The 13,032-nt window shown below is 44.7% G+C and overlaps 1 protein-coding gene across 1 annotated transcript in view; it reads left to right on the top strand.

The window, feature by feature from the left end:
• STXBP3 (syntaxin binding protein 3) overlaps positions 1-13,032 on the top strand; it is a 177,737-nt gene that overhangs the window by 60,635 nt on the left and 104,070 nt on the right. Inside the window, exons 6-8 of the mRNA XM_085602220.1 lie at positions 2,312-2,412; positions 2,747-2,895; positions 12,660-12,750. Of these exons, the coding sequence (XP_085458346.1) occupies positions 2,312-2,412; positions 2,747-2,895; positions 12,660-12,750 (341 nt within the window). The remainder of the gene's footprint in view (positions 1-2,311; positions 2,413-2,746; positions 2,896-12,659; positions 12,751-13,032) is intronic.

Genomic DNA, 13,032 nt, shown 5'->3' with positions numbered 1-13,032 from the left:
TATTTCTGCAGACTGGAATTCGAGATTCCTCTTAGACCACAGCGACTGGAAACTAAATGTTTCAGTATTCAATTCCCTCAACAATATTTGGGGTCCTTTTCATCTAGATCTCTTTGTCAGCAGACTAACTTTCCAATTGTGGAACTACTTCAGCTGGATGCCCGACTCGGGTGCTCTTGCCGTCAACGCCTTCCTTCAATGTTGGAAGGGGACCAGCGCCTATGCATTTCCCCCCTTCTCAATGATCCAGAGAGTTCTTAAGAAGGTGAGACATCAACAATGCTCCATAGTCCTAATTACCCCCTTCTGGCCATCTCAAGCATGGTTCCCCACTGCCTTGGAACTAGCGGACGACCTCCCCTTCCTAATTCCGTCCCTACCGGACCTTCTTACAGATGCAGACGGTCTAATTCACCCACTAGTTCAGACAGGGACTTTGAGCCTTCATGCCTGGAGAGTGTAAGGAGATAGAACCTACTCGTCATCTGCTGCAACTCTCCTCCGAGAATCCTGGGCCCCCGGCACACATTACAGATATAACAGCATTTGGAAATCATGGTCACGTCGGTGCATGGAATGGAACCTGGATCCCGTGGAAGCACCTATCGCTGACATAGTTAACTTTCTCGTCGAACAATTTGATCGAGGCCTCAGCTATAGATCTATTAATTGTTACAGGTCCGCTATCTCTGCAGGTCATTCTCTCGTCAATGGTAAGACGGTTGGTAAGAACCCCATTATCTGTAGAGTCCTCAAAAGCCTCAGAATCAGGAATCCTCCAAAACCCAGATACCAGTCTCTCTGGGACGTTAATCTAATCCTTGACCTCTTTTCTAGCTGGCCAGATAACATTCACCTTAATAGAAAACACCTCTCTATCAAACTGGCCACTCTAATTTGCCTAATTTCCTGTCGGAGAGTTTCTGACGTTAAAGCCTTAGAAATCTCATTTAGATCCTATAACATGTTTGGAGTCAAGTTCGAACTCTTTAAAAGAACTAAGACTATGTCCGACTCTATTTTCTACCCACGCTTCGATTCATGTAAGAAACTTTGCATAGTCGACTGTATGAAAGAATACGACCGCAGAATGAATCCTCTTCGCCCTCCAGGTACTAACCAACTACTTATCTCTTTTGTTAGACCACACAAAGCCATTTCCTCTACTTCTATCTCTAGATGGGTCAAAATAGCTATGAGGCTAGCTGGCATTGACTTGAACTTGTTCCAAGCTCATTCTATCAGAGGCGCTATGGCCAGCAAATCCTTTTGGTCTGGAGGTAAGTTAGAAGATATTCTAAAGGCCGCTGACTGGTCTAATGCTAGTACCTTTGCTCAGCATTACTGTAAACCAATTGATCATATGTCTGATGTTGTGTTACATGGCTACCAACATGCATAATGGTAGCCTCCGGTATTGTAATGAAATTGCGATTCTCCTATTAACATGACTAGAGAATCTGGATTTCATTAAAGACTCGGAGGCTAACATTATCCCTCCCACCCTTTACCCCAAGGGTTTACTCATTATTTAATGTTATACTTGTATCCGTTACTGAATCTGATTCTTATCAGATTTTAAGACTATTCATTAGTTACCCTTGACTGTCTTGCTTTTACCATTGTACCTAACTCACATATTTGGTTTTTCTCCTTACAGGAACATTTTCGTTAAATTACACTGCTTATCTTCTACGCCTTCCTGTTTGAGAGAATATACGTACTTACCCTTCTCGTTTCTCTTTTTTTCAGACAATCTCTAATCATCTGTTGCCGTCTTCGATCCTTCTCTCACATCTTCATATTCTTCGTTTACTGATGATTTAACTGACTGTTTGGAGTTTATTTACTGTTATATAACGCTTCATCTCTTCAAGACGCTTCCTGTTTTACGCCACATTCAAAAGAGGCTGTTTCTTAGAAGCTCATGCCTTTTACTTGTTTTGAATATTCTATTCTGGAACACTTATCTTTATGATGTTTGCGGCTGCTTGGAGACGCATTAAAAGTTATATGCATAATGTTAGCTTCCGAGTCTTTAATGAAATCCAGATTCTCTAGTCATGTTAATAGGAGAATCGAAATTTCCAGGGGGGTCAGTCAAATACTGGAACTTCAAACGTCATCCATAATGATGTGTTGCAGATTGAAAAATCATCCCCACAGTTTACTGGCTGTTAAACTAAAATTAATTTTAAATTGTTTTTCTATAAAGAAGTTAAATAGTACAAATCCCATGTCTTCCACTTGTTTTCCACCAGTTTGAAGATTTATTGAAAATCTGCAATGGTTGTCCCTTCTTTTGTTGCAGTTTGCCCCGACAGTCTCTTTAACAAACTAAAGACTTGCGATGCTAAGAAAATAAGAAGATGCAAAGAAATAAATATTTCCTTTTTTCCATTGGAGTCTCGGGTATGTTACCTTTTATTTAGTAATTGTCAGTTTATTTACTTATTTTTTTATTATATTGAGATATTTATGTAGTGCCAAACCTTAATGAAAATTAAAATGAGGGTGGATTTTAATTTGGTCATGGGGGAATTTATTGTGGCAGTATTTGCAATATCTTTCTCATGTAGAAAGGCTCATGCATCAATCAATTCCTGGGTGACTGGGAACGTGACCTATATCTAACGATTCCAGTCTTGAAAGGCTGGAGGGTAGGCAAAAAGTACTCTTGTCCATCTTATTTCTATCCTCAGCCTTGTGTTTTGCTGCTAAAATAAGTTTGTTTTCTTTAATATAGGCATTTGTCCTCAACATACCAGATGCATTCTACCGATGTTATAGTCCCGATGAGACGGTTGATAAAGAGGCCATGATGGAAGAAGTCGCACAGCAGATTGTGACTTTATGCGCCTCTTTGGATGAAAACCCTGGTATTCGATATAAAAAGTGAGTCAAAAGTAAGATCTGCTGTTTATTCTGTAATTTTAGTCTGTTTAGTACTATTGATGTAATCTTGAATGAAAAAAAGGTATATTACTGTTTCAAAATGGAGGGTTCGGAAGAGGTTACATGGCTTGCTACTGTCTAGTTTTTTGCACTCATTGAAGCTCATCGTCTCTTATCCATCCAAGTGTAATCCTTTTTTCCCCTTTTGAAGAAGGACCAAAGCCGCAAAAGGCAGAGGATTCAGCATGTGATTTGGTCTTGGTAACCGCCCTGAACCTGTTCACCCACAAACCACTCAGCCTTGTGCCAAACTGGTACCAGGCACCTGACCAATGAATGTGATCATAATGGGATGCAAACAAGGTGTCCCCTCATGTGCACTTCACCATTAATCCCATACTGACTAAGGCCCCCATTATGATGTCGGGCGGACCGCCACACCGCCATTGGTGGAGGTTTGTCTGACATCCAGGGCAACGATCCAACAGCTGGATTATGATACCGGCGGTCGGAGCGCAGAGGGTGGGGTGGTGGGACAACGACCTCCGAAGGCTCAAGGAGCCCGTTGAGGCGGCGGTCAGACAGTAATCCTGACAGCCTTTTTATGGCAGTCCCACTGCCAGGGAAAGGCTTTTGGAAAGGGACTATGGGTGTCCCTAGCAGGGGCCCCAGCCCCCTTGAGCCACAAGGGGCCTGGCACACGGTGCATGAGTGTTTGCAAACATCCCTTTTTCAACTGCGGCTTAGGCTGTGGCCCTGTTCTGGGCTGCAGCACAAGCTGCAATAGAAAAATGGTGGCCTTCTCATTATATGGTGGATGGAACAGCGACTACTTGTCTGGCGGTCTGCATCCTGCTGCAATCCGATTGTAATTAGTCTCTAAGTGTTAATGATAATGTTACATGGTTCTGCGCTGTAAGGCTTAGTTGACATTTAGCATATACTGTTGTTCGGCACAGCGATTGATAAGGATTATCAAATTACGTAATGCTGCAGTATATGGGTAAGTGACTGCTTTTGTTACTGAACTCCAGAGATGAATATTAAATCGGTTTCTTGTCCTGCCAAATAACTTTTTCACTAGCAATCTTGTAAAAAATGTCTTCTTGATGAATCTTTGCAAAGGTTTATATGAGATTATCTGGCTTGGTTCAAAGCTCAGGATCCACGTGGGTAGTTTACATAGTCAATTTTGAGTTTTGTGCCACACACGAGTTCTGTTGTGTTGTTTCCTGCAGGAAATGGTTGAGCAGTGACTTTGACATTTTGAAACACTTGTTTCTTCCTACAAGAACCATTGTCACTCAACTTGCCATCTAGAAAACAGATTTGTCTATAAACCTCTGCAAGGATCACAAATCATCCTTCGTCCATCCTTCAGGTGCTCAGACTTCCAAATTAGCCAAGTGACCAAACTTCCCTACCTTGTGTCCTCGCTCCCACACTTTTGAGCCTGGGCATCATAAAAGCTGTGACATTGTATTAGATCATGGAATGGAAACCAGTAATTAGTTTGCTTAGTGTAGGAAGCTGGGTTTCTGTTACAGTAAACCCCCCCCCCCCCACACACTTTTTTCCAGACTATTGATGCACTTTGGCTCTATGTGCCCTGGGTCTCTGCCAATCAGGTTCCCAGGGCCTGTGTTCTTTCCCAGAACTGTACACTGTACCCCCAATTGGCCCCTCTATGGTCACATGTAAGTCCCTTGTAAAAGGTACCATGTGTACCAAGGCCACTGTGGCCAGGGAATGCCTCTAAGGGCCACTCTTATAGGCACTCCGCAACATTCTATTTGGAATAACTTTGGCGCCGGTTGACGAATCCTCGCGAATTTTTCAAAACTTATGGGGCGCTACGCTCCGCTCCTACCCTGAAAGTCTCGGGGGGATTCGTCAAGCGGGGGCTGAGAAAAAAGGGGGGTCCCAAAACGCGTTTTCCCCATGCATTTTCCCATAGGACCTTTAGTCCGAGCTACAGCCCGAACGGCTGAACAGAATTACTTGAAATTGGGCAGAGAGGTAGTCCTCAGGTCAGGGATGTGCCTTTTGCAGGTCTGGTGTAAATCTGTTCAGTAGGTCCTGAGAAAATAGCATTTAAATCAATATATATATCTGTAAGCGCGCTCCGTGCGCTTACGGTAAGCTTACCGTACGCGTACGGTGCCGTGCGTGAGCTCAATTCTGATTGGTGGTTACATGACTGTAAACATTCGAATCGGTCGAAATCAGAAAGTATCGGCCGCCATTTTCTGTCTCTCGCACTGAAAAACAAAGGTTGATAACATGAAAAGGGGGCAACGAAGAGAGTTGCAGACCCCCTAGCGTTCGTCAGGGGGTTCACGAAGGACCAAAAAGTATGAAAAATAAATTTAATAATTTTAAAAAAAAATCGCGGAGTGCGCGTACGGTAAGCTTACCGTACGCGTACGGTAAAAAAATATAAAAAATAAAAAATGAATTAACAATCACATTTAATATATAAATCTAAGGACCCCCAAGCGAGAAAAAAAAATATTGATATTTTGTAAAAAAATGGCGAGGCGTGCACGGTACGAAATGCGCAACGTGTGCGCTCGGTGCGCGAAGCGCACCGAGTGCCCACAGCGCGCGCACGGTGCGCGAAGCGCACTGTGTGCGCAAAAATTTAAAATAAATACATAACTTAGCATTTAAAAAAAACGTACAAATTCACTGAAAAAACCATAGGTTTCACACACGTTATAGTTAGGAATTAGCATTTAAAAAACCTTGCAAATTCACTTAAAAAACCATAGGTTTCACACAAGTTATAGTTAGCTGTACATTTCACTCGTAAAAAACCAATGAAATTCCACGTTCTAGTTAGATCAGGTAACTATAACTTGCGCGACCGCAATGCACAATGTGTCATTTCAGATGTCATCATTGATGTCATGAGTGATGTCACTGACCATGTCATAACTGATGTAATATGTGACGTCATCAGCAGTTTATTGTGGGCGCGCAAGTTATAGTTACCTGATCTAACTATAACGTGGAATTTCATTGGTTTTTTACGAGTGAAATGTACAGCTAACTATAACTTGTGTGAAACCTATGGTTTTTTAAGTGAATATATATATATATACACACACACACACACACACACACCCCCCACCCCCCCCCCCATTGGAGGCTGCGTGTTTTGGTGCAGAACAAAGTGAAGAGTCGACATGGCACACATCCCTGTATGCCATGCCTACAACCCACTGCCCTGGCATAGGTCAACCACCACTCTAGCTTGGTGCACTATACCAGTGGGGAGGGTACAGGTGCATGAGCCCTGTACCCCTACAGTGTCTAGACCAATTCTTAGACATTGTAAGTGCAGTAATGACTTTTAGAGTACATGGTGCTTGGAGTTTGTCATTACGAACTCCACAGCACCATAATGGCTTTACTGAAAACTGGGAAGTTTCGATATCAAACTTCTCAGCATATTAAACCCACACTGATGCCAGTGTGGGATTTAATGAAAAATTCACTCAGAGGGCATCTTAGAGATCCCCCCTGAAAAACGACGTGCCTCTGGTGGGTTCCCTGACTGGTACACACAAGCCTGCCACCACAAGACATGTTTCTGGACCCCTGGGATGGAAGCCTTCGCTCCCTGAGCCCAGAAACAAAACTTTTCCTGGGCGGAGGTGTTCACACCTCCACCAGGCCAGGAAGAGCCATCTGTGGCAGGGGAGCTTCAAAGGCCTTGCCGCCTTTGTAATGCGACCCCCCAGCCTCTTCTGCTATTAGAAGCAGGCCCCCTTCTTGTCTCCCCTCCTTTTTGGCGGGAAGAAGGCGGGAAATATTAGCCAGCCTCAGATGGGGTAGGCGAGGTGAAGCCCACTCTTCAGTGCCCGCCATCTTGCAGATGGAAGGCACTCCCCAATCAGGATTAGGGATTGTGCCCACTCCACCACGTGGGGTGAGCACACCAAAGGTGTAGTCACCATAAGGTCAGTAGCCCATTGGCTACTGACCTTGAGACCCCTTAAACGCCCCCTAAATACCATATTTAGGTGGCAGCCCTGAACCAAGAAGACAGATTCCTGCAACCTACTAAGAAGAAGGATGAAAGAAGACTCCCAGCAGAGGAGACTGCAGAGAAGAACTGACTTGGCCCCAGCCCTACCGGCCCGTCGGCAGTTTCCAGTGATCCTGTGCCAAAAGTCACCATGTCCTGCAGCCAGCGACCTCCAGAACCCCAGGAACTGACTGCCTTCCACAAAGACCGGATCTCCTGTGAACAGCAGCTCTGTTCAAAAGAGACAGCCAAGAAAGACTGAGTCTTCTGAGGCCTGTTACCACCACTTCACCCTACAGCCCGAGTCTGAGTGGCCCACCGGTGCCAGCAAGGTCCACCACTGCTCCAGAATCCGAGTCCACCATGGGTTGACCCCTCCAGGACTCCCAGACGTCTCCTGCAGCCTCAGCACAGAGACACCGCAAGTGGCCCGGTAAGGTGAAATCCGACCTCAAAATAAACCCCTGCATCCAGCATCCTGAGCCCTCCAATGTACCTGCCCAGCTGTTGGTTCCTCCCGGAAGACTTCCTGGACCGAGCCTGCAGCCAAAATCCCTCTTTGCCCTGAGCTTAACACCAGGAGCTTTGCTCCCACAACTGTGTGGCCTGCTCGTGAGCAGCCACCAACCGGAGGCCCCCTAACCCCCATTGGATTACATTGGGCCTCAGCACCCGGCTACCCTAGTGCCGCTAAGGGTGTTTCAGGAGTGCATCCTTGACCCTTGGGGAACCCTGCTTCTAACCCTAGAATACCAACTCCCACAAACGTATACTTGCCTGCAAACTGTTAACTTCATTTTTCTCCATAGGAATACATTAACTGTTTTTCCATGAAAATTGTTCTAAGTGTGGAGTTGGTCTGTATGAAACACTGAAAAACTGCAAATGTACAAAAACTGATTGACTTACCTTTTCTCTAGGAAATGTGCCAGTGTGATATCTAGGTATATCACACGGAGTAGAAAAAGTAACTTAAAAGGTAATCTAAAAAGTAATGTACAAAGTAATCTGCAAAGTAACTGAAAAGTAATTTCAAAACATTGACTTACCTTTAATTCAATCAACTGCATTTGAACCTGCATTCAACTGTAAAACTATGCATAAGATTTTGCAAAGCATTTATTTCACTTACCTGCACCAGGCTTGGCTTGGTTCTAGAAATAAAATAACTTAATAAATATTTTTGATACACACAATTTGGTCTGAGTTCAGCCTTTAAGTGTGTGACCTCATTTGCTGCCTGAGTGTGTACAGCAAATGCTTAAAACTGCTGGTTGATAAAGCCTTACTACTCGCCCACACTACCACAAATAGAGAGTAAGGTGCTATCTGCTTCCACCTCTGCCTACCTTTGGGGTTCCACTGGACTCTGTGCACTCTATACCTAATTTTGGTATAGTATATACAAAGCCAGCTTCCTACACTTAGCTCAGGCTCTGCTAGTTTAATAACAGAAATGTGTGAGAAAGTGGCTCTGTATATACTGTTCCTTAATAGGTACAGGGTGTACAGAGTCCACAGTCCCCCAGGGTTTGACCGAGGTTAAAGTTAGGTATAACCTTACTCCCTAAAGTGGTAGCTTGGTCGAGCAGTAAGGCAGTACCAGAGGACAGTGTAAAGCATTTGTTGTACACATTCAGTCAGCAAATGGTTTCACACACTCAATAACTGAACTCTATGCCAATGGTTTATATATATAAAAAATATATGCTTGTTTTATTTTAGAACCAACACTTGGAGTTAAAATATACTTTCTCAACAGTAGATGTTTCATATAAATACTTTTGCAATATGCAATAGACTTTAGTAAATAGTTACAAATGGTTGCAGTAGGCAACTCTATTTTTAAACACAACAATACATTGAGCTCAATGGTAAATTTCAAGTTATTTGCAACAGATTACTTTTTAGATTACTTTTGGAATTCCAGGACTGGATCCTAGATTCAGTCCTGGGTCAGTTCTCAGAATCAAGTGATGAAAGTCGATTTTAAGTACTGTAATGATTTTTAACTAATATTTAGCTATTTTAAAAGTTGACACTTAGAAAATATTTCAGAGAAAACAGTCAATGATTCCCTATGGAAGAAAATGCAGGTTGCAGGTACAGTATGTTCTCGTTACTTTTGTAATCCAGTACTGGGTGCCTAGACTCAGTACTGGGACCTTTATCCAAAACAGGTAAGTAAATACGTTTTCAGATATTATGCGATTTTTGAAGAATATTTAAAGATTGCAGAAATCGACACTTAGAAGAAATTTCACAGAAAAGCAGTCAATGGAAGAAAATTGAGTTAAGGGTAAGTATAGTTGTAGAGATTTTTCATTGTCAGTGCTGGGCACCAAGATCCAGCACTGGGAGCTCACCTAAGAGCAGGTGAGTAAATTTGTTTTTGTCACTCGGCTGATTTTTGGTGAATATTTGAAGATTTGAAGAGTCCACACTTAGAAGAAATTTCAGGAAAAAGCCAGTCAATGTTACCCTATGAGGAAAATAGAGTTTGCGGTTTAAGAGTAAGTACTCGACTGGCAGAGTTGAGGTTCTGGGCACAGACTCAGGGGTCTCCCAGGGTCAGGAAGGTATAGTTGGTTCACCCTCAGCGGCACTAGGGCGGCCAGGTGCAGAGAGAGTTTGGCCCAATGTTATCCTATGAGAGATAGGGGGGCCTTGTTGGGTGGCTGCTGACTGGCAAGCCACGCGGCTGTGGGAGCTGGACTCCTGGTCACTTACTCAGGGCAAGTGGGGAAGTAGGTAGGAGTAAAGTTTTCACTGCCAGGGCCACTCGGGCGGCTGGGTGCAGAGTGCTTTTGAGCCTTCGGGCACTCAATGGATTTCAATGGGAAATCTCCGGTTAGGAAAAAGACTGCAAGCTCGGGGACGAGGACTCTTCAGGTGCCACCACCACTTCGAGAGGTAAGTTGGGTAGTTGGAGGATAGGTAGGTACCCCGGGATTGGGCACAGGGGGCCGTGGGGCGCCGCGTGCAGGGGTGCCTTTAGGTGTCGGGAAATCTTACCTTCTGTTGATCGCGGTTGGGGGGGGGGCACCTGGTTTTGAGGCTGCAGGCTTCTTCAGGAGTGTCGAGGGAGGTCCTTGGGTGCCGGACTCGGGGTCACTGTCGCCGTGGTGTCGTCCTCAGGGTCTTTTTTAACTCCGGCACTGGCCAGGCTAGGCTGGTGCAGAGTGTGCTGCTGGGTTCGCGGTTTCGGGCTGCTGCCAGGGGTTAGAGATAGGTTTCGAGTAGAGCCTCTACTCATGGGAGTCCCAGGGGCTTAGAGCCAAAAGGTAGCCAGGTCCTCCGGGGTTGGTGAGGTTGCTAGCCACAAGAGATGCCAGGCTGGAGCTGGAGCAGGTTCGAGGGTCGACAGGCCGGTAGGGCTGGGGCCAAAGCAGTTGGTGTCTTCCTCTTTTCAGCAGCTGCAGGGCAGGTCTTCTTTCTTCTTGCTCTTCGTATTTTGGAATCTGGAATCTGGGGAAGGAAGGTTCAGGGTGCCCCTAAATACTAGATTTAGGGGCGTTACAGGTAGGTGAAGGGCAGGGACCAATGGGTCCCCGTCCTGGGGTGGGTACACCCCCTATCCTGCCTCTCTCCTGTGAGAGGGGGGCAGTAGCCTAGTCCTGATAGGGTAGGGCTCCCCATCTTCAAGATGGCGAGAGCCCGGAGATGTGCTTCACCTCGCCTCCCCACCTGAGGGGTGGGGTTGGCAGGCTGGCACATCCCCTGTCCTTATTTGGGGTTTCCGGCCAAAGCTTCCCGCCAGAGTGGGGGGTTGCAGGGGCCTGGGGAAGCTCACAGAGGCAGCATGCCTTTGAAGCTTCCCCCTGCCCATCCTGGGGGAGGAGATTTAGCACCTCGCCCAGGATGTGCATTGTTGCAGGACCAGGAGAGCAGGGGCTCTCCTACCCAGGGGTCCAGCAACATGTCTGCTGGGTGGCAGCCTAGGCAGCCTCAGAGCAGACGTGGATTTGTAGGTTAGGTTCGAGGGGGCACCTCTAAGATGCCCTCTGGGGTGCTTGGTACATTAAATCCCACACTGGCATCAGTGTGGGTTTAATGTGCTGAGAAGTTTGATACCAAACTTCCCAGTCTTTAGTGTTGCCATTATGGTGCTGTGGAGCTTGTGTTTGACGAGCCCCCAGCACCATGTACTCTTTAAATGGCAGCACTGCACTTACAGGGCTCAGGGATGGACCTGGGCACTGTAGAGGCACAGGACTCTTGCTCCTGTGCCCACACCATTGGCATAAGGCACCCAGCTAGAGGGGTGACTGATGTATGCCATGGCAGTGTATGTGATGGGCATGGCACACAGGGATGTGTGCCATGTCGACTTTGTTTTTGTCTTGCACCCAAACACTCAGCCTGCAAAGGCAGTGTGTGTGTGTAAGGGTACAGGGCCTCTAAGAGTGGCACAAGGAGTGCTGCAGCTCTTAGAGGCCTTCCTGGGTCACAAAGCCCTGGGTACTTAGGGTACCATTTACCAGGGGCTGACATGTGGCCAAGGTTTGCCAATTGGGGTTTGGTTTGTTTTAGGGAAGGAACATAGGCCCTGGGCACCTGATTGGCAGGAGTCCAGGGCACACTCAGTCAAAGTACATTCAGCAATTCAGCAAAAAGTGCGGGAATACCATGCAAGAAAGAAGGCACTTTCTCACACAATGCTCTTAGTAAACAACCTTCTAAGGCATTTATTGTCTACTGACTTGTTTCTGTATGTCAAAAGACAACTCAATCTAGTGGGCACCAGTTCCAGATGTGCTCTATCCTCTCTCCATCATGACGATTGCAACTTTCTTTGCTCTGCATAGTCGCTTATCCATGAGTCTAATATGCTGGGCCATCAATTCTGACTCTCCCACATGCATTCTGCAAGCACTATTACTTAGGACCATGTTTTATCCACACTCTCAGTTTGGGCAAGCAGTATTTAAAACGTCTTCCAATGATCTCCCTTTGATTCCCGTTTGCTGCTCTCCTTCGATGTTGTTTCCTGGTTTGTAATTGTTCCAACACATTTTGTTTGAGGTGAGTAGAATGTGAAAGTTACTTTTCTCTGATTACATACCGATAACTAATCTCTGTCCAGTATCCCTTAATTCAGGCACAGTGATTTCTATCACTACATCCCCAAACCTGTTTATTAACATATCCCTTGGTCAGCCCCTGTTAAGGAGTTGAGGCGTGCAGGAGGCTCATTGGAAACAAAATTTGAAGTGACTCAGAGGCGCATATTACAACCTGTTACCTCACCGAATGTAGATCTTTGACATAGTTGTTACAATCCAGTGATCGTGAGTGGCAAATGCTTAGCAAGAGTAGGTGCTGCTGTAGAAGTATCTATTTCTGTCTTTGTTCCTAAATTGTTTAATGACAGAGACACCCCTAAGTGTTTTGTAAAAATAAATGTATTTATGAAAATGTATAAAGACCAGATGGCTTGTTAAATTTAACATTCAATGTGAGGAAAATAATTGAAATCATAAAATGTGAGACTATGAAATAGGATCCAGAATGTTGTGATCTTTCATCTAGATTCTCATAACAGTACAGGATTAACCTAAACGTATTAATACACATTTATGAAACCTACAAATGGTTCAGGGCAAGTAAGTTTTTGTGCTTTCATTTTTATATGGATGGAGGGAGGTTACTGTCAATTATCCTGCACAACTCAGGATTGTAATATAACATCTTAATTTTCCTAAACTTGTTTTTACATATTTTTCAGTGAGCCATTGGATAATTCGACTGACCTTGCAAGCTTAGTGGAGGAAAAGCTTGTAAAATACTATCAAACTGATGTCATAAATCAAAATAAGGTACCTGCGTTATTTACTCTTTATTAAGCATTTTCACTGCATTAAGTATTTACGAAGATAATAGTGCATTCTTTGTTTTGGTTTCTGGGCTGACACTATTAGTTCACACGCCACATAATGAACCATCTGTCTTTCTTTGCACATCTAGCAATGGATTTAACTTTCAAAAAGACTGATCCTTTAAAGGAAAAAATGTGTAACTGATGATGATTTCATTTTTATATAGCTATCAATACCACACTTCTACCATTTCTAAGTGCTATGTATTACAAATTACTATTC

The sequence above is a fragment of the Triturus cristatus genome, chromosome 4_2 (genome assembly GCF_964204655.1).
Source record: "Triturus cristatus chromosome 4_2, aTriCri1.1, whole genome shotgun sequence".
Taxonomy (NCBI): Eukaryota; Metazoa; Chordata; class Amphibia; order Caudata; family Salamandridae; genus Triturus; species Triturus cristatus.
The sequence above is the reverse complement of the archived record's forward strand: the minus strand, read 5'-3'. Positions and strand labels throughout refer to the sequence as shown.